The sequence below is a fragment of the Rhinopithecus bieti genome, unplaced genomic scaffold (genome assembly GCF_001698545.2).
Source record: "Rhinopithecus bieti isolate Rb0 unplaced genomic scaffold, ASM169854v2 scaffold_22, whole genome shotgun sequence".
NCBI classification, from domain to species: Eukaryota; Metazoa; Chordata; class Mammalia; order Primates; family Cercopithecidae; genus Rhinopithecus; species Rhinopithecus bieti.
In genome coordinates this window covers 8360-32731 of record NW_016803136.1, presented here as the reverse complement: position 1 = coordinate 32731, position 24372 = coordinate 8360, and the positions used below count along the sequence as shown (strand labels likewise).

The window sequence follows — 24372 nt, the reverse complement described above, 5'->3', positions numbered from 1 at the left end:
CCCTGTGGGAGGAAGGTGCCAAAATTGATGTTCTCTCGCAAGGTAAGGGCCTGCGTGGCCAGTGGAGTCTCCCTAGTAGTGCCGTGGAAGGGCCTGAGCCAGCCCAGTTCATATCCAACGGCTCCCGCAGAGCCCCACCCAGACTCCCAACCTACAGGCTCCCTGCCCCTCCTCTGGAAGCCGAGCCACTGGAGGAGGCTGACACCATTCGAGGCAGGGTGTCCAGGGCCTGAGCCCAGAGGCCCTCCGATCCTCACTACGTGGGCTGGGGTTGTAGGTGTGTGTGGACCCCTCTGCAGCCTGGCCCGGCCCCTGGTGCTCCCCTCTGGCTCTGCCACTCGAGCCAGCATGTGTCAGTTCCATGTTCTCACCTGTCCTGTTCCCTTGCCCCCTCACCCCATTGCTCCCTGTGGGAGGAAGGTGCCAAAATTGATGTTCTCTCGCAAGGTAAGGGCCTGCGTGGCCAGTGGAGTCTCCCTAGTAGTGCCGTGGAAGGGCCTGAGCCAGCCCAGTTCATATCCAACGGCTCCCGCAGAGCCCCACCCAGACTCCCAACCTACAGGCTCCCTGCCCCTCCTCCCAGCCTGGCAGTGAGGGCTGCCCTTGGCGCCGTGCCCACCCAGTAGGACAGGCTACTGCGTGCCACCCCAGGCTGTTCCCCAGCCCAGCCTGGGGCGTGACACGTAGACTGCCATGGGTAGGTGTGAGTGCCATCCACGCCAGGCCCAGGGCCCTGGTTGGGCACTGAGAGGCCTGCACACTCCATCCCACCCCTGCCCTCCCCTCTAGAACCACCTGTGCTGTGGCTCAGGGCATGCCCAGCCTTGCCTGGCAGGGGCTCCAGCCGCCCCTAGGAGCAGAACTGAGCATTTATCACACCCCAGCTGTGCCAAGGTAGAGACCAAGCTAGACCCTCCCTACTTTCCCTCTGTCCAGCTTTGTAGAGGTGGTCCAGGCCTGGGGACTGGAGAGGTGCTGGCTGCCAGGCCACTCTGGCCAAAGCCCACACCTTCCTCTCTGTCTGCCAGACACCAGGGCCTTTCCTTCCTTGTTCCAGGTGTGTGTGTGTGCAGGTGCGTGTGTGTGCAGGTGCGTGTGTGTGCACATACATAGCTCTGTGTGTGTGTGGGTACTGTGTGTGTGCGTGTGTGGGTACTGTGCGTGCACACATGTAAGTGTATGTCCACTTTGGGCTGTATCCCTCAGGTATCAGAAGTGGGGATGGGAGGCCCAGTTCCTTCTCTGTATGAATTCAGTTCTGTAGGGAAGGGGTGGCACACGCTGGGGAAGAGCTGGGGTTCTGGGCTGGGGTGTGGGGAGGGGCCTAGGGTGGGCGAGCTGAAGTGAGGCTGGCCTCCGGAGGGCCGGGGTGGGGGCTGGACACTCCAGGTGCACCCCTGCTTGTCACCCCTTATAAGGGTCAGTCTCAGTTTGCCCATCTGTAAGGAGGGTTGACTGTCCCTGCCCTACACGGCCATTGTGAGCATTATTGGGTTAACACGCGGCTCCTGGCACTGCCAGTTCTGGGAGACTCTTGTTTTTGTTTTTTATTATTGTGGTAAATTACACAGATCTAAATTTCCCAGCTCAACTGTTTTTTTTTACTCCTCCCCTCAGCGCTCAACCATTTTTAGCATACAGTTCAGTTGTGCTAAGTACCTTCTACCTTCACACTGCTGTGAGACCCTCTCCAGAGCCCTCTTCAGCTTGCAACACTGAGACTGGACCCACTAAACAACTCCCTCTTCCTCCTCCCCTGGCCCCTGGGGAGGCCGCCATTTGGCTTCCTTCTCTATGGATTTGACTCTTCTAAGGACCTCATATACCTCATATAACTGCAGTCCCCCAGCGTCTCTCCTTCTGAGTCTGCCTTTCACTCAGCAGAAAGTCTTTAGGCTTCATCCCTATCGCAGTGCATGTAAAAGTTCCTTTTTCAGGCTGAATGATACTTCAGGCTAGAAAGCTCCTCTCCTGAACACTTTGCCAGCAACAGTCTCTGAGGGGCCCAGGGCGGGGTAGGGCTAGGGTTTTGGGGAAGAGGCTCTCCTCTCAAAGCCAGACCCCCCGTCTGTTCCCTCAGTGCCAGTACTAGCCAGGGCCTCCCCCGGGCCTCCTTTGCCCATCCCGCCTGTATTAGTCCATTTTCACGCTGCCGATAAAGACCCGCCTGAGACTGGGTGCTTTATAAAGGAAAGAGGTTTATTGGACTTGCCGTTCCACGTGGCCGGGAAGGCCTCACAATTATGGCGGAAGGTGAGAGGCACTTCTCACACGTTTGGTGGCAAGAGACAGAATGAGAGCCAAGCAAAACGGGATTCCCCTTATCAGACCAGATCTCATGAGAGTGATTCGTTCCCACAAGAACAGTGTGGGAGAGGCCTCCCCCTGACCGGGTCCCTCCCACCACCTGTGGGAATGATGGGAGTACAACTCAGGATGAGATTTGGGTGGGGACACTGCCAAACCTTATCACCTCCCGTGGGGCCCGCCCCTGAACTGTGGGACCAGTTTCTGTCTCTTGTTTTTTTTTTTTTTTTTTGAGACGGAGTCTCGCTCTGTCACCCAGGCTGGAGTGCAGTGGCCAGATCTCAGCTTACTGCAAGCTCCGCCTCCCACGTTCATGCCATTCTCCTGCCTCAGCCTCCCGAGTAGCTGGGACTACAGGTGCCCGCCACCTTGCCCGGCTAGTTTTTTGTATTTTTTAGTAGAGACGGGGTTTCACCATGTTAGCCAGGATGGTCTTGATCTCCTGACCTCATGATCCACCCATCTCGGCCTCCCAAAGTGCTGGGATTACAGGCGGGAGCCACCGCGCCTGGCCTTGTGTCTCTTGCCAACTCCCAAGCTGGGGAGGGTGTGCCCAGTAGCCCCACTAACAGCTCCCTGCCCTGGAAACAGCCTCCTGCCCTTCCCCTTCCGTGGACAGAGGTCAGGCTCTGTGGGTGGAGGCGTGGGTGGAACCCAGGTCAGGGCCAGGGAAGCTGCCTGTTTGGGCACAGAAGCTGGTGGCAGCACCGTGACACGGCTTCAGGCAGTGACACTGGTCCTTTTGCTTTTGGCCAAATGTGTGGCTGCCCAGGGTGCTCAGGGACCTGCTGGTGGAGGAGTAGAGAGGCAGCAGCAGGGGCTTCGTCACTGTCCAGGGGTCTGAAGGACAGAGCAGGCGTCACGCCTGTCCCAGCATGACAGCGCCCCTTGACCCAGCCTGGCTCCCACGGGTGTCTCCGGGTACAGAGGTGGGACCACCAGAGCCACTGGAAAGACACGCCAGAACTTCTGGTGGCCCAAAGATTTGTAAGTGAAATGTGTCAAGAAACATGGCCCACATGGAAACATTTTAAGCTACAACAAACAAATGTATAAGAACTGTAAGACTAAGACACAGCTGTCAGGCTCCCCCGGGTCAGGCTGGGCCACCACATTCCCAGAACTCTGCACTTCAGGCACTTGGTGGGAAAGCGCAAGGCCAGGGTGAGGGAGTTGAGTTTGGAAGAGCAGCCTTGTCACCTTGAGCACATGTTGGGCCACTGAGCCAGGCCCTGTCCCAGAGGCAGCCCCACTGGGCAGGGCACAGCTCAGATGCACCCACTGGACCTCAGCCACTTCTCCGGCATCTCACAGGGGCCTGGCATGCAGAGAAGAGAGCAGACACTGTGCCTGCCAGATCCTGTGTCCACACGGTCTCCCTCCCTCTCCCTCCAACCCTAGGAAGATGAGACTATTAATTATACCCCCGCCTTTTTTTGTTTTTAATTTGAGACAGGGTCTTGCTCTGTCACCCAGGCTGGAGTGCAGTGGTGCCATCACGGTTCACTGCAGCCTCTGCATCCCAGGTTCAAGTGATTTTCCCACTTCAGCTTCTCTAGTTGCTGGAACCACAGGCACTTGCCACCCCACCCAGCTAACTTTTTAGTTTTTTGAAGAGACAGGGTCTTACTGTGTTGCCCAGGCTGGTCTTGAACTCCTGGGCTCAAGCACTGGGATTACAGGCGTGAGTCACCGTGCCCGGCCAACCCCTTTTACAGATGACAAAGCTGAGGCTTAGTAGCTCATCCACTTCCCAGGTGGTGAACACAGGAGCTGAGCCTGGAACCCAAGCAGCCAGGCCCCCAAACCTCTGCCCTTTGCCAGTGGCCGGGAAGTAGGTGTTTGGAAGCCCGTGCTGCATCCCCCAGAGCTCCATCAAAGCAAGGTGGGGTGGGCCTGGGAGGGAGCCCCAGCCTCCCCTTGGAGATGGACCTGGTGTGAGTAGCCACGCTGCCTCCCCGACCCTGCTGGGTAGGAGCCTGGCGGTGCACCTGTGAATCCTGTCCTGGGGTTGCTGGCTGCACCTCCCAGACGCCACAGCTGCCTCCCTGCATCCTGAGCACCATCCCAGAAGAAAACAAATGCAGTTTTCGGAGACAGGTGCCTGCTGAGGTCAGCAAAGCCCCCATCTGTCCGTGCTTCTGTGTGCCTCTGGCTGTCATGCGTGGCGAGGTTTTCTGAGAGAACCAGAGTGAGTGAGGGGAGCCATCTTGTGGAGGGACCCTCTGTGGCCAGGCTTGTGTGATCTCTGTGGACTGACTGGGAGTTGTGGCAAATATGGCCGAAAATGGGGCTTAGTCTCGGACCGTGTCCTGGGGTTACGTGGATTTAGGGTCGATGAGGGGTGTGACCACTCAGGAGGCCATGCTTGGAAGATGGGGGAGGGGAGTCAGGACGATGGAAGGACCTGACCAAAGTGCGAGGGGAGAGGGAGGCTCAGAGGAGGGTGAGCCACCTGGCTTCCAGGATGAGGAGAAGAGAAAAAGTCTGTCCTGACGGAGGCCCCATGACAGCTGCCCTGGGCCAGGATGTTTTGGGGAGGGGAGATTGCACTGGCATTGAGCCATCCTCACTCCTTCCATCTGGAGATGTGGGGCCTGGGGGCTTCTGTGAAAGGGGCCATAAATAGACCCAGTGGACAAGGGTATCTGCTGGCCCAGGCACCTGCAGGCCCTGGCAGTTCCGTCTCCCCAATTTCCACTTCACACCCTTTGCTGTTCTCTGCCCAGGGCCTGAAGCCGATGGACCACAATGGGCTGGCAGACCCCTACGTCAAGCTGCACCTGCTGCCAGGAGCCAGTAAGGTGAGGGGTTTCACCCGGGCCTGCCCACCAGCGACACCCACCCACCACCTCAGGCAGTGCACACTGGTCCTTTTGCTTTGGGGCCTGGACTGGGCTGGGGGCACCCAGGGAGGCCCACCGCCGCCACTCCCCTCAGAGCCCAAGCAAGCTGGTGGGACCTCAGCCGTTCAGCTGCACACTCAGCCATTCAGTGTTAGCTGCCTGCTGATCTGGGAATTCCAGAATTTCCAGGCCAGCATTTTATAAGAAGCATTCTCAGTTGGAGGTTACTATTATGGACCTATCAGAGCATTTAACGTGTTGATGGGCTGTTCCTTGACTCTCCGTAAGGGGGATGAAGTGGGCAGAATCTGCCCAGTATATTTGACCACAGGATCCTCATTCCTATGCCAGATGACCCAAGAGTCCGACCACACATGTGGAAAGGGCACCAGCACAGCAGGTGCATCTAGGAGAGGAGAGAGAAATTGCTGTTAAATAAAAGCATCAAGGTGACCTCGAGCTGTGGAAAATCAGAACTTAGACTTCCTTCTGTGCATCGTGCACTTCAGTGCTGCTTTATTTTTAATTTCATGGGGCAGAGTCTGAGTTTACTTGGGGGCCTAAATGGGTAGGCCTGGGCCCGCAGCCATCCAGGAGGCCCACCCCAGAAGGGGCCATTCCCGCTTCCCTCGGGAAGGCAGGGCTGTAGGAGAAACGGCAGCGCCCCACCACCTACTCCTGGGGAAGAAATGGGCTCCCCCCGCTGGGCCTCGGTGTCCTTATGCTGCAAGAGGGACTCGGGGATGTGAGGGCCGAGGGCGAGTGTGACCAGGGAAGTGTGCCCCACGTGGGAGCTCAGTGACCCCTCATTTGTGGGACTGGAGTCGGCAGTGCCTGGCTGCCGAGTTGTAGGAAGTCCCCAGGATTTTCCCCAGTGTTTTATAAAGAGCAGTCTCCTTACAAACAAGCTCCCGAAAGCAGCGGTAGAGAGGGATTCCCCTGCCCTTTCCACAGCGGGAACACTGACGCTGCCACAGAGCTGGAATTGGAAGCCCAGGCTGTCTGACCTCGCAGCCTGGGCCAGGTGTGGCAGACATCAGACCCATGCAGTCAAGCAGCTCAGAGTCGCTGGCACAGGAGGAGGGCGTGGTGGCAATATTCCAGCTCGGAGAGGCCGCCCCTGAGGCAGGCCCGAGGACAGGATGGGTTCCAGGCAGAGGGGACAGTCCGCAAAGGAAGGGAATGCCCTGGGAAGGAGACTCCAGTTCCACGCAGGCCTGCTGCAGAACCCACCCCAGGGCCTCGGGCTGGAGGCGGAGTCCTCTTTGGATGGGCCTCCTATGGCTGCTGCAACAAATGACCACAAACTTCGTGGCTTAAAGCAGCTCACTCATTCTCTGACTGCTCTGCAGGTGAGAAGTCCAACAGTGGTCTCCCTGGGCTGCGTTCCTTCTGGAACCTGGGGACCCCACCCATGTCCTAGCTCTTTCCAGCTTCTAGAGGCCGTCCACCCTCCCGGGCTCGTGGCCCCTTCCTCCGCCCTCACAGCAGGCCCTGTTGCATCTCTCTGGCCCCCTGCCTTGGTGACGTCTCACTCTGACTCTCTGCCCTTTCTGCTCTTAAGAACCCTGTGACCACACTGGGCCGCCCGACAATCTAGGATATAATCTACCTATTCTAAGGTCCGCTTGTTATGAACCCTGACTCCACCTACAGCCTCCCTTCCGCTTGGCCGTGTTGATAACACATTCACAGGCTCCAAGATGAGCATGTGGCCATCTCTGGGAGCCGTTGTTCCGTCTGACACACCCTTTGATGCTAAGATGATCATTTTTCTCTTCTCCAGGCAAATAAGCTCAGAACAAAAACTCTCCGTAACACTCTGAACCCCACGTGGAACGAGACCCTCACTTACTACGGGATCACAGACGAAGACATGATCCGCAAAACGCTGCGGTAGGCGAGGCCCCGGCCGCCTGCCCCTCCCCCACCCCCGCCCGCTTGTCCTCGTGAAGGCAGGACTGGAGGGTCAGAGGGTCTCCTGTGGGTTCAGCCTCATGCAAGCAACTCCAGCCTGGGGTTTGAAGAAAGGCAGAAAGCTCTGCTCACGCCAGTGGAGCCTGGTGGATGCAAAGGGTCACCCTGGCCCCAATCCCCTGAAGGTGCTTCCTGGGGCCTCTCCGGGTGCTGGCGGTGGATCCCTTCAGAGAACCGGCTCTCCCAACCTCCTGGCACTGGCCCTACCTTCTCCTGTCCCCTCTTCCAACCTGAGGACACGTGTCCTGGAGGACAGTACCTGACATCATACCACACTCTGGCCCTGTCAGGGCCCAGGCATCTTGTGCGCCTCCCACCCCAGACCAGGGCAGGGCCTGGGGCAGGACAAGCCAGGGCTGGCCCTACCCGCGCACACTCCCCCCACGCCCAGTGCGTCTGAGCTGCTGGCTGTGCCTCTCACCCCCAACCCAGGATCTCTGTGTGCGACGAGGACAAATTCCGGCACAATGAGTTCATCGGGGAGACACGTGTGCCCCTGAAGAAGCTGAAAGCCAACCACACCAAGACCTTCAGTATCTGCCTGGAGAAGCAGCTGCCGGTGAGAGGATTCATTGAGCGCCTGCTGTGTACCTGGCTCGGTGGCAGAACTTCCTGCCTGTGGTGGGGCTACTGAGGGGCAGAGTGAGAGGGGAGGGGAGACTGAGGAGGTGAGCGTGGAGAGGCAAGGGGGTGGAGGTGAGGAAGGACCCTGGCTTTCACTCTGAGTGGCCACGGGAGGGTGCTAAGCGGAGGGAGTGCGGGGGATGACATTTTACCAGGCTCACTGGCCTGGGCTCAGGATGGCTTGAAGAAGAGGGAGGAGAGGGCAGGAGGCCTGGGGAGATGGGGAGAGATGGGCACAGTCCTGGCCTGACCTTGGCGGTGGTAGGAGAGCTTGACTCTGAACCGGATGTCCAGGCAGCAGATAAGACATCCTTGGGTGAGGGAAGGACAGGTCTGAGGTTTGGGGCCTGAGCCACTGGAGCCTGAGGGGCTGTTTGCTGCACTCAGAGGACTGTAGCAGAGGCCATGGGTGGACGGGACTCTCAAGGAGCATCCTTGGAACGTGTTAGACTTGAGTGCCTGTGAGATACTCAGAGGAGACAGAAGAGTCCCTTTTCTAGAAATGGCCTTTGTCTGAACGTTATGTCAGAACAGATTTTGCCCCCTGGCCTGCTCCGGCAGCTATGCCCTGCCGCGTCTTGGTCTCTATGTCCCTCTTCCCTCCCCCACCCTGCCTTGTCTCTGGCCTGGCCTTCACCTGGTTCATAGGGCTGATGAAGCCAGGAGTCCCTAGTGCCACTAGGGTCAAGAGAAATGCTGGGGCCTCAGCCTCCCAGCGTTCAGGACACAGGCAGAGGCGTGGTCCCCTCACTGGCACGTTGTCTGCCTAAGAGGGCTGGGCAAGGGGCACGTTCAGAAGGGCAAAGCCCAGCGGTTGTCCCCAGTGTACCCAGCCCCAGTGGGCCCGGGGATGTTGACTCACCTCAAGCCCTGGGAGTGAGTCAGCCTGTGGCCAGGGCTTCTGCCCAGAATCCCAGTTATTTTTTCATAATTTGATCCAGTTTTATTCCCTTGTCACAGTCTCTCCCACTCAGACATTTGTGTGATGGGTATAACCTTTTCTGGTTTATTATTAGTCACTAACCACAGGTAACCCGGTTTTTCCACATGGTCTATGTCACTTAAGAAAGGCAACATCTTGGGAGGCCGAGGGAGGCGGATCACGAGGTCAGGAGTTCAAGACCAGCCTGGCCAACATGGCAAAACCCTGTCTCTACTAAAAATACAAAAATTAGCCAGGGGTGGTGACGGGTGCATGTAATCCCAGCTACTCAGGAGGCTGAGGCAGGAGAATTGCTTGAACCTGAGAGGCGGAGGTTGCAGTGAGACAAGATTACGCCATTGCACTCCTGCCTGGGTGACAAGAGGAAGACTCTGTCTCAAAAAAAAAAAAAAAAAAAAAAAAGGAAAAGGCAACACCAGCCCTACTGTAGTGTTCCTGAGTTTTGATCACTGGCATAAACAACTGTGTGGGTGTGTGCTTGTGTGTGACTTGTGTGTAAGACCATGTGTCAGTACGTATCTGTGTGTGACTGTCTACGTGTGTGTGGTGTGTGTTCGTGAAAGCATGTGCATGCGTGTGCATCCCTGTGCATGGCCGTGATCACGGCATTACTGGGTGTGCTACCAGCTCATTGGTGCAGTTCAGGGACTCAGTGACCACAGCAGTACAGTTTGGGATACACCCCTGGCAGTGAAGCCACATTCTGTTGATACTTTTATTTTATTTTTATTATTTTTTTTGAGACCAAGTCTTGCTCTGTCAGGCTAATTTTTGTATTTTTGGTAGAGACGGGGTTTCACCATATTGGCCAGGTGTCTCAAACTCCTGACCGCGAATGATCCGCCGGCTTCAGTCTCCCAAAGTGCTGGGTTTACAGGTGTGCACCACCATGCCTGGTTAATTTTTGTATTTTTAGTAGAGACAGGGGTTCGCCAGGTTGGCCAGGCAAGTCTCGAACACCTGATCTCCAGTGATCCTCCTGCCTCAGCCTCCCAAAGTGCTGGGATTACAGGTGTGAGCCCCTGTGCCAGGCCTCTGGTGGTACATTTAGAATTTACAGTCTCCGAATATTGTCTGTTTTAAGTCAATACTGAGCAATACCCAATGGTCTTCCTATGAAACAACCCAGAGCACAATATCCCAGCCCTGAAAAAACAGTGAAAAATATCCCTGAAAAAACAGCGAAAGATATCCCTGCTGCTGCTGCTGCTGCTGCTGCTGCTGGTGGTGGTGGTTTTGAGATGGGGTCTTGCTCTGTCGCCCAGGCTGGAGTGCAGTGGTGCGATCTCGGCTCCCTTGAAGCTCCGCCTCCTGGGTTCAAGTGATTCTCCTGCCTCGCCTCCCAATAGCTGGGATTACAGTTGCCTGCCACCACGCCCAGCTAATTTTCATGTTTTTAGTAGAGACGAAGTTTCACTATGTTGGCCAGGCTGGTCCTGAACTCCTGACCTCAGGTGATCTGCCTGCCTCAGCCTCCCAAAGTGCTGGGGTTACAGGCGTGAGCCACTGTGCCTGGCCCCTGCTGGTTTATATTGTTTAATTTTCACACCACACACAGTGACACAGGCAGCACAGTGCATCGAGGCCCTCACACACAAAGCTCTGCCTGAGGGGCAGATAGCCAGATCTCGCAGGCCTGGCCTGATCCACCGGGAACGGCTGCCTGAGCACTATTGAAAAGGATTCTGAGGGGGTGTTGGAACTCAGGACAAATGCTGAGATCGATTAGCCTGCCTGCTCTGGGTGTGGGGCTGGGATCGATTAGCCATGCCTGCCCTGGCGTGGGGCTGAGATTGGTTAGCCATGCCTGCTGTGGCGTGGGAGGTGGTGAAGGTGGCCAGTGGGGCATGTGTGTCCTCCCTGCTCGACATCCCTGCTCACCTCACAGGAGTCTTATCTCCAGAAAGGGTTAGATGTAGCCAGAGGGACTCACTTTGGTGCTAGGCAGGGCACGGTTGTGAGTAAAAGAATGTGGCTGGGCCTGCTTAGGAGAGGAGCCCGGTGGAGTCCTAAGGGGATCCAGGGGGACACAGGGCTCAAGCTGGGTAAGTCTGGCTGCGCTGAGGGCCCAGGAGAGAGGGTTTGGGTGCACAGCAGCCAGAAGGAAGAGGCCAGGTGGTCTTGGGAGGTCAAGGAATGGAGAAGCATCAGTCTGGCTGGGGATGGGGAGGCCTGGAACTGAGATCTCCCCTGAGAGGCAGGCACCGGGCAGCTGCTGAGGCAGGCGAGGGGACTGAGTGGCCTCCCCACCTGGCTCCCAGCTTCCCCAGGGTGAGGAAGTACCATAGCTCTGTCTTCTGGGTTCTCCTGAGGGAGCCACCTCCAGCACCCTGAGAGGCGCCAGGAAGCACCTTCAGGGGACTGGGGCCAGGGTTACCCTTTTCCATCCACCGGGTTCCGTTGGCGTGAGCAGACGTTTCTGCCTTTCTTTGAACCTTCCAGGCTGGAGTTGCTTGTGTGAGGCTGAACACGCAGGGGTCCCTCTATTCCTGCCTTCACTAGTATAAGCCTCCAGTGGGCCTTTAGTGCCAGGCCCTTGCCCAGCCCTGAGCTATTAAAGATGATGCAGGTATTAGCCAGATGCAGTGGCTCATACCCGTCATCCCAGCACTTTAGGAGGCTGAGACAGGTGGAGTGGTCAGGAGTTCGAGACCAGCCTGGCAAACATGGCAAAATCCTGTCTTTACCAAAAAACACAAAAATTAGACTGTAGTTCCAGCTACTCAGGAGGTTGAGGCAGGAGAATCGCTTAAACCCGAGAGGCGGAGGTTGTAGTGAGCCAAGATAGTGCCACTGCACTCCAGTCTGGGTGATAGGAGTGAGACTCTGTCTCAAAAAAAAAAAAAAATTTACAGGCAGAGTTCGAACTTCAAGGAACTTAGAGGTTGGGGCAGACCCATGAGGAAGCAGGGGGTCACACAGGCCATGACAGGATAAACCCGAGGCAGTGGGCACACAGAGGGGACGGCCAACCCACCCTGAGGGTCAGAAAAGCCCCCCAGGCCCGGAAGGACCAGGAATGTATCAATGGTGAACACAGAGGAGGATGCTGGAGCTGTGGATTAAGCGTGGACTAAGGTGTGGAGGTGGGACCTGGCTTCAAAGCCAAGGGACTGCAGAGAGTCAGGGCAGGCCGTGAGGAGGACCTGGCGGGAGACCATCCGCGGAAGCCGAGCACGCCAGGCCGGGGACTGCAGAGCTGTGAAGGGCCAGTTAGCGCATGTTAGGGTCTGTGCACCATGCTGTCTGTGGCCACCACGCAGCTCTGTCCTTAGAGCACAAGCAGCCATAGAGGAGGCATCGAGGAGCTGGCAAGGCTGTGTTCCAATAACATGTTATTAATGGAAGCCAAAGTGTGAATTTCATATCATTTTCATGTGTCACAAGATATTTTTCATTTCATGTTTCTTTCTGCTATTCTGAAAAGTAAGAACCAGCTGGGCATGGTGGCTCACGCCTGTAACCCCAGCAGTTTGGGAGACCAAGGTGGGAGGATCCCTTGAGCCCAGGAGTCTGAGATCAGCCTGGGCAACATAGTGAGACCCCGTTTCTCTTTTTTTGAAAAAGAAATTTTTTTAAAAAGGGGTAAGAGCCACTCTTAGCTCACATCCCATACAGAGCCAGGCGTCGGGTCTGATCTGGCCCCGGGCTACAGTTGCCAATCCCTGGGCTGGCCCTTGCTGGGCTGTGATGGGCACCCCAGGCCATGCAGCCAAGAACAGGGAGGGTGAGGGTCAGATCCACCCCCAGCAGAACCCTTGGGAGGGAAGAGATGACAGAAGGCCTGTGAGTTCACAGTGTGACCACTCACCAGGGACCCTGACCGGGTCTGGCTACAGTAGCGAGAGTGGGTGGGCTCAGGAAGAGGAGGCCAAGTATGGCCAAGAGACGGGTGGGAGCAGGTGAGGACTGAGTGACCGTCCCGTCCAACAGGTGGACAAGACCGAAGACAAGTCCCTGGAGGAGCGGGGCCGCATCCTCATCTCCCTCAAGTACAGCTCGCAGAAGCAGGGCCTGCTGGTGGGCATCGTGCGGTGCGCACACCTGGCCGCCATGGATGCCAACGGCTACTCGGACCCTTATGTGAAAACGTGAGTGTGCTGTGCGCGCGACCACCTGCCACCTCTTCGCTTCTAAGGACGGGGTTCCGTGTGCCGGCTCTGTGGTCTCAGGTGGCAGGCACCCAGGGAGTACTAGAGGTACAGGGGCGCCGTGTTCCTGATGGGCTCCCTTGGCAACTCCAGGGGTTAAACATGGCCAGCCCACTTCACAGATGGGGAAACTGAGGCCCAGAGAAGCTGAGTGGCTTCCCAGAGTCATGCAGATATTAGTTATCACCTGATGCTATGTCCAGGCCTCTCTGTGACTAAGGGGCCATGAGGAGGTCGGAGGAGGGGACAGAAGGCGGGGCCAGTGCCAGGGGTAGCCAGGAAGCTGGGGGAGGTGGCAGAGGAACTCTGCCAGGCCTTGGCAAATGCCCACATGTGCCCAGCCCTATACTGGGGCCACAGATGCAGATAAGAGTCCACCCAGCTCTACCAACAGGGGCTGATGGTGGTCCTGGGAAGAGATACTAATTCAGGATCCATGCCTGGTGACCTGGGCCCCAGAGCTGTGGACCCGTGAGCCTGGTCAGGAGAGGCTGTGTAGCTCTGAGAGCCAGGCAGGAGCTGGCGACCCTTTGGAGAGGGGTGCCACAGGTGCCACAGTGACTACCATCAGTGCCTGGGGCTCTCCAGAAACTAGGTAGGTATGAGTGTGAGCTCGCAGGGAGATTCTGGAAAAGTGAGACTTGGGGAGGGATTCAGTTCACAGAAAGGAGAGGCAGGTGCTTCAGGGAGGGGATGACAGAGGAATGGCCCTGACCCAGGGGACACCAAGGACCCAGGGGGACACCAAGGACCCAGGGGACACCAAGGACCCAGGGGACTAAGGCCTCAGGGACATCTTGGCACCATGAAGAGGCCAGTACTCCTCAATGCACAGCTCTGGGGGCACCATTCCCATGGCCATGATCATATTTCTGTCACTTCAAAAATTGTATGTGGCAGGTACAGTGACTTACACTTACATTCCCAACACTTTGGGAGGCCAAGGCAGGAGGATCGCTTGAGGCTAGGAGTTTGAGAACATCCTGGACAACATAGTGAGACCCCCATCTCTACAAAGAAAATAAAAATTAGCTGGGCGTAGTGGCATGTGCCTGTAGTCCTAGCTACTTGAGAGGATTGCTTGAGCCCAGGAATTTGAGACCAGCCTTGGCAACATCCTGAGACCTTGTCTCTACAGTTAAAATAGTAATAAATTAGGCCGGGTGCGGTGGCTCATGCCTGTAATCCCAGTACTTTGGGAGGCCGAGGCATATGGATCACTCAGCCTGGCCAATATGGGGAAACCCCATCTCTACTAAAATAAAAAAATTAGCCAGGCACGGTGGCTCATGCCTGTAATCCTAGCACTTTGGGAGGCTGAAGTGGGCGGATCACCTGAGGTCGGGAGTTCGAGACCAGCCTGACCAACGTGGAGAAACCCCGTCTCTACTAAAACACAAAATTAACTGGGCATGGTGGTGCATCCCTGTAATCTCAGCTACTTGAGAAGCTGAGGCAGCAGAATCGCTTGAACCCATGAGGTGGAGGTTGCGGTGAGCAGAGATTGTGCCACTGCACTCTGGCCTGGGCAACAACAGTGNAACATCCTGGACAACATAGTGAGACCCCCATCTCTACAAAGAAAATAAAAATTAGCTGGGCGTAGTGGCATGTGCCTGTAGTCCTAGCTACTTGAGAGGATTGCTTGAGCCCAGGAATTTGAGACCAGCCTTGGCAACATCCTGAGACCTTGTCTCTACAGTTAAAAATAGTAATAAATTAGGCCGGGTGCGGTGGCTCATGCCTGTAATCCCAGTACTTTGGGAGGCCGAGGCATATGGATCACTCAGCCTGGCCAATATGGGGAAACCCCATCTCTACTAAAAATAAAAAAATTAGCCAGGCACGGTGGCTCATGCCTGTAATCCTAGCACTTTGGGAGGCTGAAGTGGGCGGATCACCTGAGGTCGGGAGTTCGAGACCAGCCTGACCAACGTGGAGAAACCCCGTCTCTACTAAAAACACAAAATTAACTGGGCATGGTGGTGCATCCCTGTAATCTCAGCTACTTGAGAAGCTGAGGCAGCAGAATCGCTTGAACCCATGAGGTGGAGGTTGCGGTGAGCAGAGATTGTGCCACTGCACTCTGGCCTGGGCAACAACAGTGAAACTCTGTCTCAAAAAAAAAAAAAAAAAAAAAAAAAAATTAGCTGGGCATGGTGGTGGGAGCCTGTAATCCCAGCTACTTGGGAGAATGAGGCAGGAAAATCACTTCAACCTGGGAGGTGTAGATTGCAGTGAGCCGAGATCGCACCACTGCACTCCAGCCAGGGTGACAGAGCAAGACACTGTCTCAAAATAATAATAAATAAAGAAAAATAGTATGACAGTAATGGGATGGCTACTTTGGGAAGCAGCTGATAGTTCCTCAGAAAGTTAAACACAGAGTCACCATTTGATCTGGCGATTCCACTCCTAGTTATGTACCCAAGAGATAAAAACATGTCCATCCTAAAACTTGTGCAGGAATGTTCATAGCAGCACTATTCACAACAACCCAAAGTGGAAACAGCCCAAGCGTCCATCCACTGATAAATGGATACACAAATGAGGTCTGTCCCTGCAGTGGAGTATCAGCCCTAAGAAGGAGTGTAGCAGGTGTGTGGAGTATCAGCTATAAGGAGTGTAGCAGGTACGTGGAATATCAGCCCTAAGATAGAGTGTAGCAGGTACGTGCTACACCGTGGGTGGACCTTGAAATCAAGTTGCTAAGTGAGAGAAGCCAGATACAGAAGGCCACGTATTGCACGACTTTATTTCTATGAAGTGTCCAGAATAGGTCAACCCACAGAGGCAGAGAGTAGATCTGTGGTTGCAGGAGCCGGGGGGATCTTGGGGGGACACGGGCAGTGGCTGCTGAAGGGTTCTAGGTTTCCTTCTGGGGTGATGAAAATGTTCTAAAATTGATTGTGATGATGGCTGCATAATTCTGTGACTATACCAAAAACCACTGAATTATACACCTAAAAAGGTGCATTGTACAGTATGTGTATTATGTCTCAAAACATCTGTTATTTTTAAAAATCCAATCACACCAGGCTCCAGGAGCAAAGCCCAGGACCTGCTGCATCTTTGGGGGAAGTTAGGCTTCCAGAAAGAGTGCAGGGGCTACTGGTTTTCTATGTGGAAAACACTGAAGTGGGCCCCAGCCTCAACAACTTAGCAAAACAAAGTATCCAGTGCACTAGAGACCCGAGTGCTGGGGGAAGCTCTGTGAATGCTGAGAAGACACTCAGGAGACTCCCATAATAACCATTGGAGAGAAAGTTGGCAATATCCAGTCGACGTGGGAAATGTGTGCGCCCTGTGGCCACGTTATTTTCCTTCCAAGTTTATTTCCTAGAAACCTGGGCATGGGTGGGTAGCTATGTATCACAGCATTGCTTGTAATAGCTATAAACTGGAAATAGCCAAACATTCATCATCAGAGGAATAGATTAATAAAATGTGGCATATGTGTAGAATATAGTACTATGCAGTTAAAAATGAATAAATTAGAACTAGATGAATTATTATAACATGGACAGCTGTTGAAGACACACCAAATGACACACAGTAGGATACTGGTTTGTGTCTATATATTTTTTCTTCTGACTTGTCATTGACTTGAATGTCATTCGTATATATCCTTGCAGGAGGATATGCAACCTGAAGCCCAAATGGTGTGGTTTTGTTTTTTGTTTGTTTGTTTTTGAGACAGAGTCTTACTCTGTTGCCCAGGCTGGAGTGCAGTGGCATGATCTCAGCTCACTGCAACCCCTGCCTCCCAGGTTCAAGTAGTTCTCGTCCCTCAGCTTCCCAAGTAGCTGGGATTACATGCATGCATCACCATGCTCGGCTAATTTTTGTATTTTTAGTAGACAGGGTTTCACCAGGTTGGCCAGGCTGGTCTTGAACTCCTGACCTCAAGTGATCCGCCCGCCCTGGCCTCCCAAAGTGCTGGGATTACAGGTGTGAGCCACTGTGCCCAGCCTATGGTGTGAAACTTTTAAACCAGTTTCAGTGCTCACCTGCCAGATGGACAGGAATTCCAGGGTCACCTGCTGGGTTGCCCAGAAAGCAGAGTCTTACCTGCTGTGACAGACAGTCTGGTCAACTTCCACAGGCAAGCAGGGGGCCGCCTGGGCAGGGCCTGTCTGCTGTACCACAGGCTCCTCCCTGCCACAGGTGGCTGTTGTGGGTGCTGCTGGACTCCTGCAGCTGGGTCCCACCTGCCAGCCACGGGTCACGTACCGTGGCCTTTCAAAGTCACACCAAGCTGTGGGCCACTCCCTGTATCTGAGCCACACCTCACCTGAGACCTCCACATCTGTTTCTGACTTCCTGGGTGAGACATGAGGGCTGCTGCTCGGGTCACCTCAGGGGTCCCCATCTCTGAAAGGCTCCTTCATGGACCAAGGGCCTTTTCCTCACTAAAAGCAGGGGAAATAAGGGCACAGGTTAGATGGTAAAAGGGGCACCCCTCAGCTGCATCCTAGACCTGGAAGAGAGTGTGACCTGTGCCCCAGAAGAGAGGGAGGGACGTATCCAGCGGTTGATGCTGAGGGTCAAAGCTAGATGGGTCAAGGCCTTCTGTCTGCACCATTATTTTTATTTATTTTCTTTATTTCTTCCTATCTTTTTTGAGACAGTGACTCACTCTGTCACCGGGCTGGAATGCAGTGATGCGATCATAGCTTACAACAGCCTCAAACTCCTGGGCTCAAGTAGTTCTTCTACCTCAGCCTCCCAAGTAGCTGGGACTACAGGTGTGTGCCACCATGCCTGGCTAGTTGTTTTTTGTATTTTTTGTAGAGACTGGGTTTTGCCATATTGGCCAGGCTGGTCTCAAACTCTTGGACTCAAGCGATCCTCCTAGCTTGGCCTCCCAAAGTGCTGGGATTACAGGTGCAAGCCACTATGCCCAGCTATGCACCGTTATTTTTATAAACCTCATCTCTGGTGACAGTTGCCCCAGTTTCCCTGGAACTTGACCCCAGGCCCAGCTCTTGAGGGTTTATGGGGAAACCCCAGGAGTAACAATGCCTGTGACAATCGCTGACATGTCGAGTTACACATAATATCCCTGGGCAGTGCGATGGCTGAGTGTGACCCTCCCAGCAGCCTGTGCAGTCGCTGCTGCTGTTATCTCCATTTCATGCCAGTGAAAATGGCGGTAACTGGCAGTAACTTGCTGTGCCACCCGGGGCAACTCCCTTCTCTGGCTCTCTTATGTATAACCAGAAGGGGTTTCTTCTCGAAGCCACAGGCAAGCGGAAGGTGCTGTGCAGAAGGCCAGAGGTACATGGCACAGGGTGGCTCCATGAGCTCCAGGGGCCAGGACCACTGTCCTGACAGCAAGGGAGAGACAGACGCCACAGGGCAGGCCTCAGGGGCTTTGCAGGGTGTGCTCAGGGAGGGTGCTGAGGGATCTCCGCAGAGGGGTCAGGTGAGGAGGGAAGGGCGCTCCTGGCAGAGAAAACAGAACAGAGGGCAACACTGGTGGCACTGTGTATAGCTGAACGTGCTGAGGCTGGTGCCTGTTGTGGAAGTCTGGTGGTTGAGTGAGGGGTCAGCAGATGGGCACAAGTTGTCCAGGCTGAGGGCGCAGAGATCCCAAAACAACTTTCCTTCCAGGGGCCTATGAAGGCAGGGCATGCGGGACCCTTCTGTCCTTGCCCCTCACCCGTTACCAAACAGGCCAAGGACAATTCACAGCAGACACAAAACCAATACGTAGCAAAATGGCCAAGGAGCCTAGTAAGTAACTAAGGAAATCCTCTGTCTCCGGGTGGTGGGCTTAGGGGAATCTCCCCAACCTTTTTTTTAAATCAGGTTTATTGAGGTACAGGTTGAGTGTCCCAAATCCATGAATCCAAAATCCCAAACATTTCAAGCATCGACATGACGCTCAAAGGAAATGCCCATTGGAGCGTTTGGGATGTCAGATTTTTGAATTTTTGAAATTTTGAATTAGGGATGCTGAACTGGTAAATATACTGCAAATATTACAAAATATGAAAAAAATCAAAATTCAAAACATCTGGTCCAAGCATTTCAGATAATGGATCCTCAACGTGTATCATTCATGTCCAGTGAGTTTTTCTTTTGTTTTCTTTTTTAGAGACAGGGTCTTGCCCTGTCGTCCAGGCTGAAGTGCAGTGGTGCAATTATAGCTCATTGCAGCCTTGAACTCCTGGGCTCAAGCGATCTTCCCACCTCAGCATTGTGAATACCTGGGACTACAGGCATGCACCACCATGCCCAGCTAATTTTTAATTTTTTGATAGAGATGGGGTCTCGCTGTATCATCCAGGCTGGTACAGTCTTGTTTCCACCGCCACAGTCAACATACAGAATATGACCCCAGGAAGTTCCCCAGCCCCAGGCAGCCACTGACCTGTTGTGTGTCTTAATAGTGTTGCCTTTTCCAGATGTTCCCATGAAGCAGTCAGACAGTGTGTCTGCGAAGCCCTGTGAGTCACACAGTGTGTCTGCGAAGCCCTGTGAGTCAGGCAGTGTGTCTGCGAAGCCCTGTGAGTCACGCAGTGTGTCTGCGAAGCCCTGTGAGTCACGCAGTGTGTCTGCGAAGCCCTGTGAGTCACACACTGTCTGCGAAGCCCTGTGAGTCACGCAGTGTGTCTGTGAAGCCCTGTGAGTCACGCAGTGTGTCTGCGAAGCCCTGTGAGACACTGCGAAGCCCTGTGAGTCAGACAGTATGTCTGCGAAGCCCCGTGAGTCACGCAGTGTGTCTGCGAAGCCCCGTGAGTCACACACTGTCTGCGAAGCCCCGTGAATCACACAGTGTGTCTGCGAAGCCCCGTGAGTCACGCAGTGTGTCTGCGAAGCCCCGTGAGTCACGCAGTGTCTCCGAGACCCCCCGAGTCACGCAGTGTGTCTGCGAAGCCCCGTGGGTCACGCAGTGTGTCTGCGAAGCCCCGTGGGTCACGCAGTGTGTCTGCGAAGCCCCGTGGGTCACGCAGTGTGTCTGCGAAGCCCCGTGAATCAGATAGTGTGTCTGTGAAGCCCCGTGAATCTGGCTTCTTTTACACCGAGAAATGCGTTTGAGATTCATCTGTCAGTTGCATGTACCAGTTTTATCCTTTCTATTGCTGAGTGCTCTTCCGTTGTGGATGAGTTCCCCGGTTGAAGTATGTGGTTGTTTGCAGTTTTTGGTGGTGGTAGAAAGCTGCAATGGACAGGTTTTTGTGTGGACATATGTCTTCATTTCTCTCTCCTAATCCCAACTTCTGTCCATATGCATTTTCTAGTGCTTCTATAATAAACCAGTATTATTTATGCCATGAAAGTCACAATTTTAAAATATGCAAAGTAAAGCAACTATGAGATATCATTTTCTGCCTCTCAAACCAGCAAGGATTTTTTAAGTGATAGCATTCAGCTTTGTCACAGGCACTGTGTGTCAACCATGCAGCCTTCCTGGAGAGGAACTGGCAAAATAAGCCAGATATGGACGTGCCTTTGGGCGGTGCCTTCACTTCTAGGGATTCAGGTATTCGTTGGACAGATGTTTGTTCAGCTCCCCAGTGCCAAGCGCAAGGAGTTGGTAGTGGGCGAGACCGCAGAGCACACTCAGCAGGGTCAAGGCAGTTGTCATGCAATTATCCATGCGGGAAGAGGGGGAGTTTTGCAAAGAAGTTGAGGACCTCTTGTCCCCTTCTCCAGCCTGCACATGACCTCCCTGTCATACAGAAAGAAGCCCGAGCCTGGCTTCCAAGCACCACGCTTGTGCTTGCCGGCTGTGTGACCTTGGGCAAGTCCCTCCACCTCTCTGGGCCTCAGGAAGACAGCTGTTCTGCATCATAGTCTAAGGCCTTAATGGATGTGGAGGGAAGAACATCTGTGTGGCCTCCCTGTTACTGCACAAAAGGTCTTGTCCTTCCTCAAAGCTCCAACGAGGTAGTCGTGATGGTTGTACAACTCTGGAAGTCTACTAAAGGCTACTGCGTTTTGCACTTCAGAAAGATTGATTTTATGGTATGTGAATTATATCTCAAGAAATCTGCTATTTTATAAAAGAAGCTTGAGGCTGGGCGTGGTGGCTAATCCCTGTAATCCCGGCACTTTGGGAGGCTGAGGCAGGTGGATCACCTGAGGTCAGGAGCTTGAGACCAGCCTGGCCAACATGGTGAGATCCTGTCTCTACTAAAAATAAAAAACTAGCCGGCCGTGGTGGCAGGTGCTTGTAATCCCAGCTACTTGGGAGGCTGAGGCAGAAGAATCGCTTGAACCCAGGAGGTGGAGGTTGCGGTGAGCTGAGATCCCGCCACTGCACTCCAGCCTGGGTGACAAGAACGAAACTTCGTCTCAAAAAAAAAAAAAAAAAAAGTCTGGGCACGGTGGTTCACGCCTCTAATCTCAGCACTTTGGGAGGCTGAGGTGGGTGGATCACAAGGTCAAGAGATCAAGACCATCCTGGCCAACATGGTGAAACCCCGTCTCTACTAAAAATACAAAAATTAGCTGCGCATGGTGGCGGGTGCCTGAAATCCCAGCTACTCCAGAGGCTGAGGCAGGAGAATCGCTTGAATCCGGGAGGTGGAGGTTGCAGTGAGCCGTCTCAAAAAAACAAAGTTTGAACAAGTGACCAACTCTGCTAAAAGCTCTGTTCTGCTGGGAAATGTGAGCCTGATGAAAATGAGGCTTCCAGAAATGAGGAAAAATCCCTTCCCTAGGGGGATGGAGGGCCCCCCCCCCCCACCATGGTTAACTTCAGGAATGTGTGTGTGAACAGAGGTGCGGTGGATTAAGGGACCACTTGCTTCTCGGAAACAATGTCTCGCCTTTGCCACAAAGTAGCGTTGGGAACATGCAGTGATGAGGACAAAAGACGGGTCCAGGAGTCTCTCCGGGGACAGAAAGCCCTTCAAATCCCTGCTGGGTTGATCTATACCCCGTAGCATGTCGCCATCCTCTGCCTGTCCCTTGGATGTAATTCCAGATACCTGAGGCCAGATGTGGACAAGAAATCCAAACATAAGACAGCGGTGAAGAAAAAAACTCTGAACCCGGAGTTCAACGAGGTATGAGGGGCTGGTGAAGCGCCATGAAGGCCACTCCTCTGCCCCAGGGCGGTGGGGCTGTGGCTGGGTTTTCAAAAGGTCATGGTGGGATGGGGAGGGTGGTCAGAGATGGTGGGGGCGGGCCGCACCGAGCCACAGACACAGGGGAGCTGGGGGACCCCTGGAAAGCTCTTGGCAGGACTTGTCGGATGTGGGGCTGGGGAGAGGGAAGTGTTGAGGGGTGTCCTGGGTTCCTCATGGAAGCCACAGGGCAAAGAGGGGGTGAGGAAGATGGGGAGAAGCTCTGTGTGGGACAAGGGGACTCGAGACACCCTGGGGCCCCAGGAAGGTGTTCAGCCCAAGGTGGCGAGTACAGCTGGAACGCGTTTCCCCCCAAGGAACAAGAAGGAAAGAAGAGCGGAGGGGCCTTGGGTAGAGCCCACGCCACACCAGTGATCCAGAGGCAGGCAGGCAGGGGAGGTCGAGAAGATGCTTCCAGGGAGTGAGGGGAACCCCGGATGGAAGGGAGGGTCCCAGAAGCTGTGGAAAAGAGGGACCCACAGAAGGGAGGGGTCAGCAAAGCCAGGCCCGAGAGAGGCCCAGGACGACAGGGACTGTGGGACAGGCAGTGCCTCTGCAGTAAGGAGGCTCCCGGGATATGGGGAGAGCAGGCTCAGGGACAAGGAACATGTGGGCGAGGGGATGGGGGCCCTGAAAACCCCAGCTGAGCTCGGGGAAGTGGGCGAGACGTGTGAGCATCCACTCGTCGTCCACCCTGAGCACTGATCACCCCGTCCCCCGTCTCTCCCTACACCTCATACCCCTCCTGGCCACCGGCCAAGGCCCAGGCCTCGTGGCATCAGGCCCTAACATTCCCTTCTGACCAGCAGGAGTTCTGTTACGAGATTAAGCATAGCGACCTGGCCAAGAAGTCCCTGGAGGTCACCGTTTGGGATTACGACATTGGAAAATCCAACGATTTTATTGGTAAGGGGGGCACAGTGGGAGCACCGTCTCGCTGTGTGCCTGTCCTGGATCAGGCCACAGCCCTTCCTTCCTGGTCCCTGGGGAAAGCTGGAGCCACGAACCACCTGCCCCCAGACCTGAGGGGCCTCAGACCTCCAGCCTGACCGTTGTGCCCCAGGAAGAGACAGGCCCAGAGAGGGAAGGAGTTCTGGGAGGGTCACACAGCACTCTGTGGTGGAGCACAGACCAGAGACGACGATGGGCAGTGCCTCGGGCTGGACTCTGAACCCTAGAGGCCCCAGATTCCTGGTGGGCCTGGTGGCTGTGCACAGTGGGGCTGCCCGGCCCTTTCTCCCCTCTTCGGGCCCCATTCCTTGACCCCTGACACTGCCTCTGCACCCTGCCCCTATCCCTGCCCTGGTGGAAGAGGGACAGGATGGCTGGGCCCTGACGGGGCTGGAGTGTGGCATGGAGGGCAGGTCCTGTCCATGCTCGGAACCCAGTGGGCAGTGGGAGAGGCTGGCCTTCGAGCACAGAACCTGGGAGGGGGCACGGGTCCCACGCCTGGGAGTCAGGAGTCCCTGTGCCGCGGCTGCCCCTCCTGTCCTCCCGCAGGTGGCGTGGTTCTGGGCATCAACGCCAAGGGGGAGCGCCTGAAGCACTGGTTTGACTGCCTGAAGAACAAGGACAAGCGCATTGAGCGCTGGCACACACTCACCAGCGAGCTCCCGGGGGCCGTGCTCAGCGACTGACGGCCGCCTGCCACTGCCACCCCCACCGCCACCTGCGCCCAGCACGGCCGGCCCAGCCTTCCCCAGCAGCCACCAAGGCCTGTGGCCCCCACACTGGGGGAGATCCAGAACCCCTGCTTGGACCCAGAGCCACTGCAGTCCCCGCTTGGAGGACGTGGAGGGCTCAGCCACTCTGGGACGGGGAGGGCAGGGAGCTGGGGGTGCTCTCAGCCCTCTGGGGCCCAAGAGGCCGGTGGTGGAAGGAGACCTCAGCACCTGCCCAGGGGAAGGGGACAGGCCCATCTGGGAGGAAAGACCTGCTGGAGGCCAGCCCAGGCTGAGAGGGCAGGAGTGTGGGGGCACCCTGGGGGACAGTGGGAACAGAGGAGGGAGGTGGTGAGCAGGCAGACGGGGAGGACGGGACCTTGAAGACAGACTGCTCCAGCCCAAGAAACGCTGACCGCATCCCTCATCTCCATCGCTGCTGGGCCGATGGAAGAAGCGGGCCTGCCGGCCGAAAGTCTGCAGAGTTCCCGGAGGCTCCTGATGAGGGTAAATTGGCACATGCTTCACTCAGTGATTCCACAAGCTCTGCGGGTGAGTGAGACGCAGGGCCTGCCCTCAGGGAGTTGCCGTCTGGTCAGGGAGCTGGGAACAAACCACTCCAACTGGGGTGAAAAATACCGAGACCAGCCTGGCCAGTCTGCAAATACCATGGGCTCTGCTGACTGCTGGGAGGTCAGGGAAGGCTTCCTGGAGGAAGCAGTGCTTCTGTAAGGCCTTGGAGGGTGAGTGGGGAGTTCTAGGCAGCAAAGGGGAAAAGTG

At 55.3% G+C, this 24372-nt stretch overlaps 1 protein-coding gene across 1 annotated transcript in view; it reads left to right on the top strand.

Moving 5' to 3' along the window:
- DOC2B (double C2 domain beta) overlaps positions 1–24070 on the top strand; it is a 54967-nt gene extending 30897 nt beyond the window's left edge. Inside the window, exons 6-12 of the mRNA XM_017861967.1 lie at positions 5037–5111; positions 6940–7049; positions 7563–7689; positions 12631–12788; positions 21790–21871; positions 22741–22837; positions 23432–24070. Coding sequence (XP_017717456.1) covers positions 5037–5111; positions 6940–7049; positions 7563–7689; positions 12631–12788; positions 21790–21871; positions 22741–22837; positions 23432–23568 — 786 coding nt within the window. The 3' untranslated portion in view covers positions 23569–24070. The remainder of the gene's footprint in view (positions 1–5036; positions 5112–6939; positions 7050–7562; positions 7690–12630; positions 12789–21789; positions 21872–22740; positions 22838–23431) is intronic.
- Positions 24071–24372: the final 302 nt, after the last annotated feature.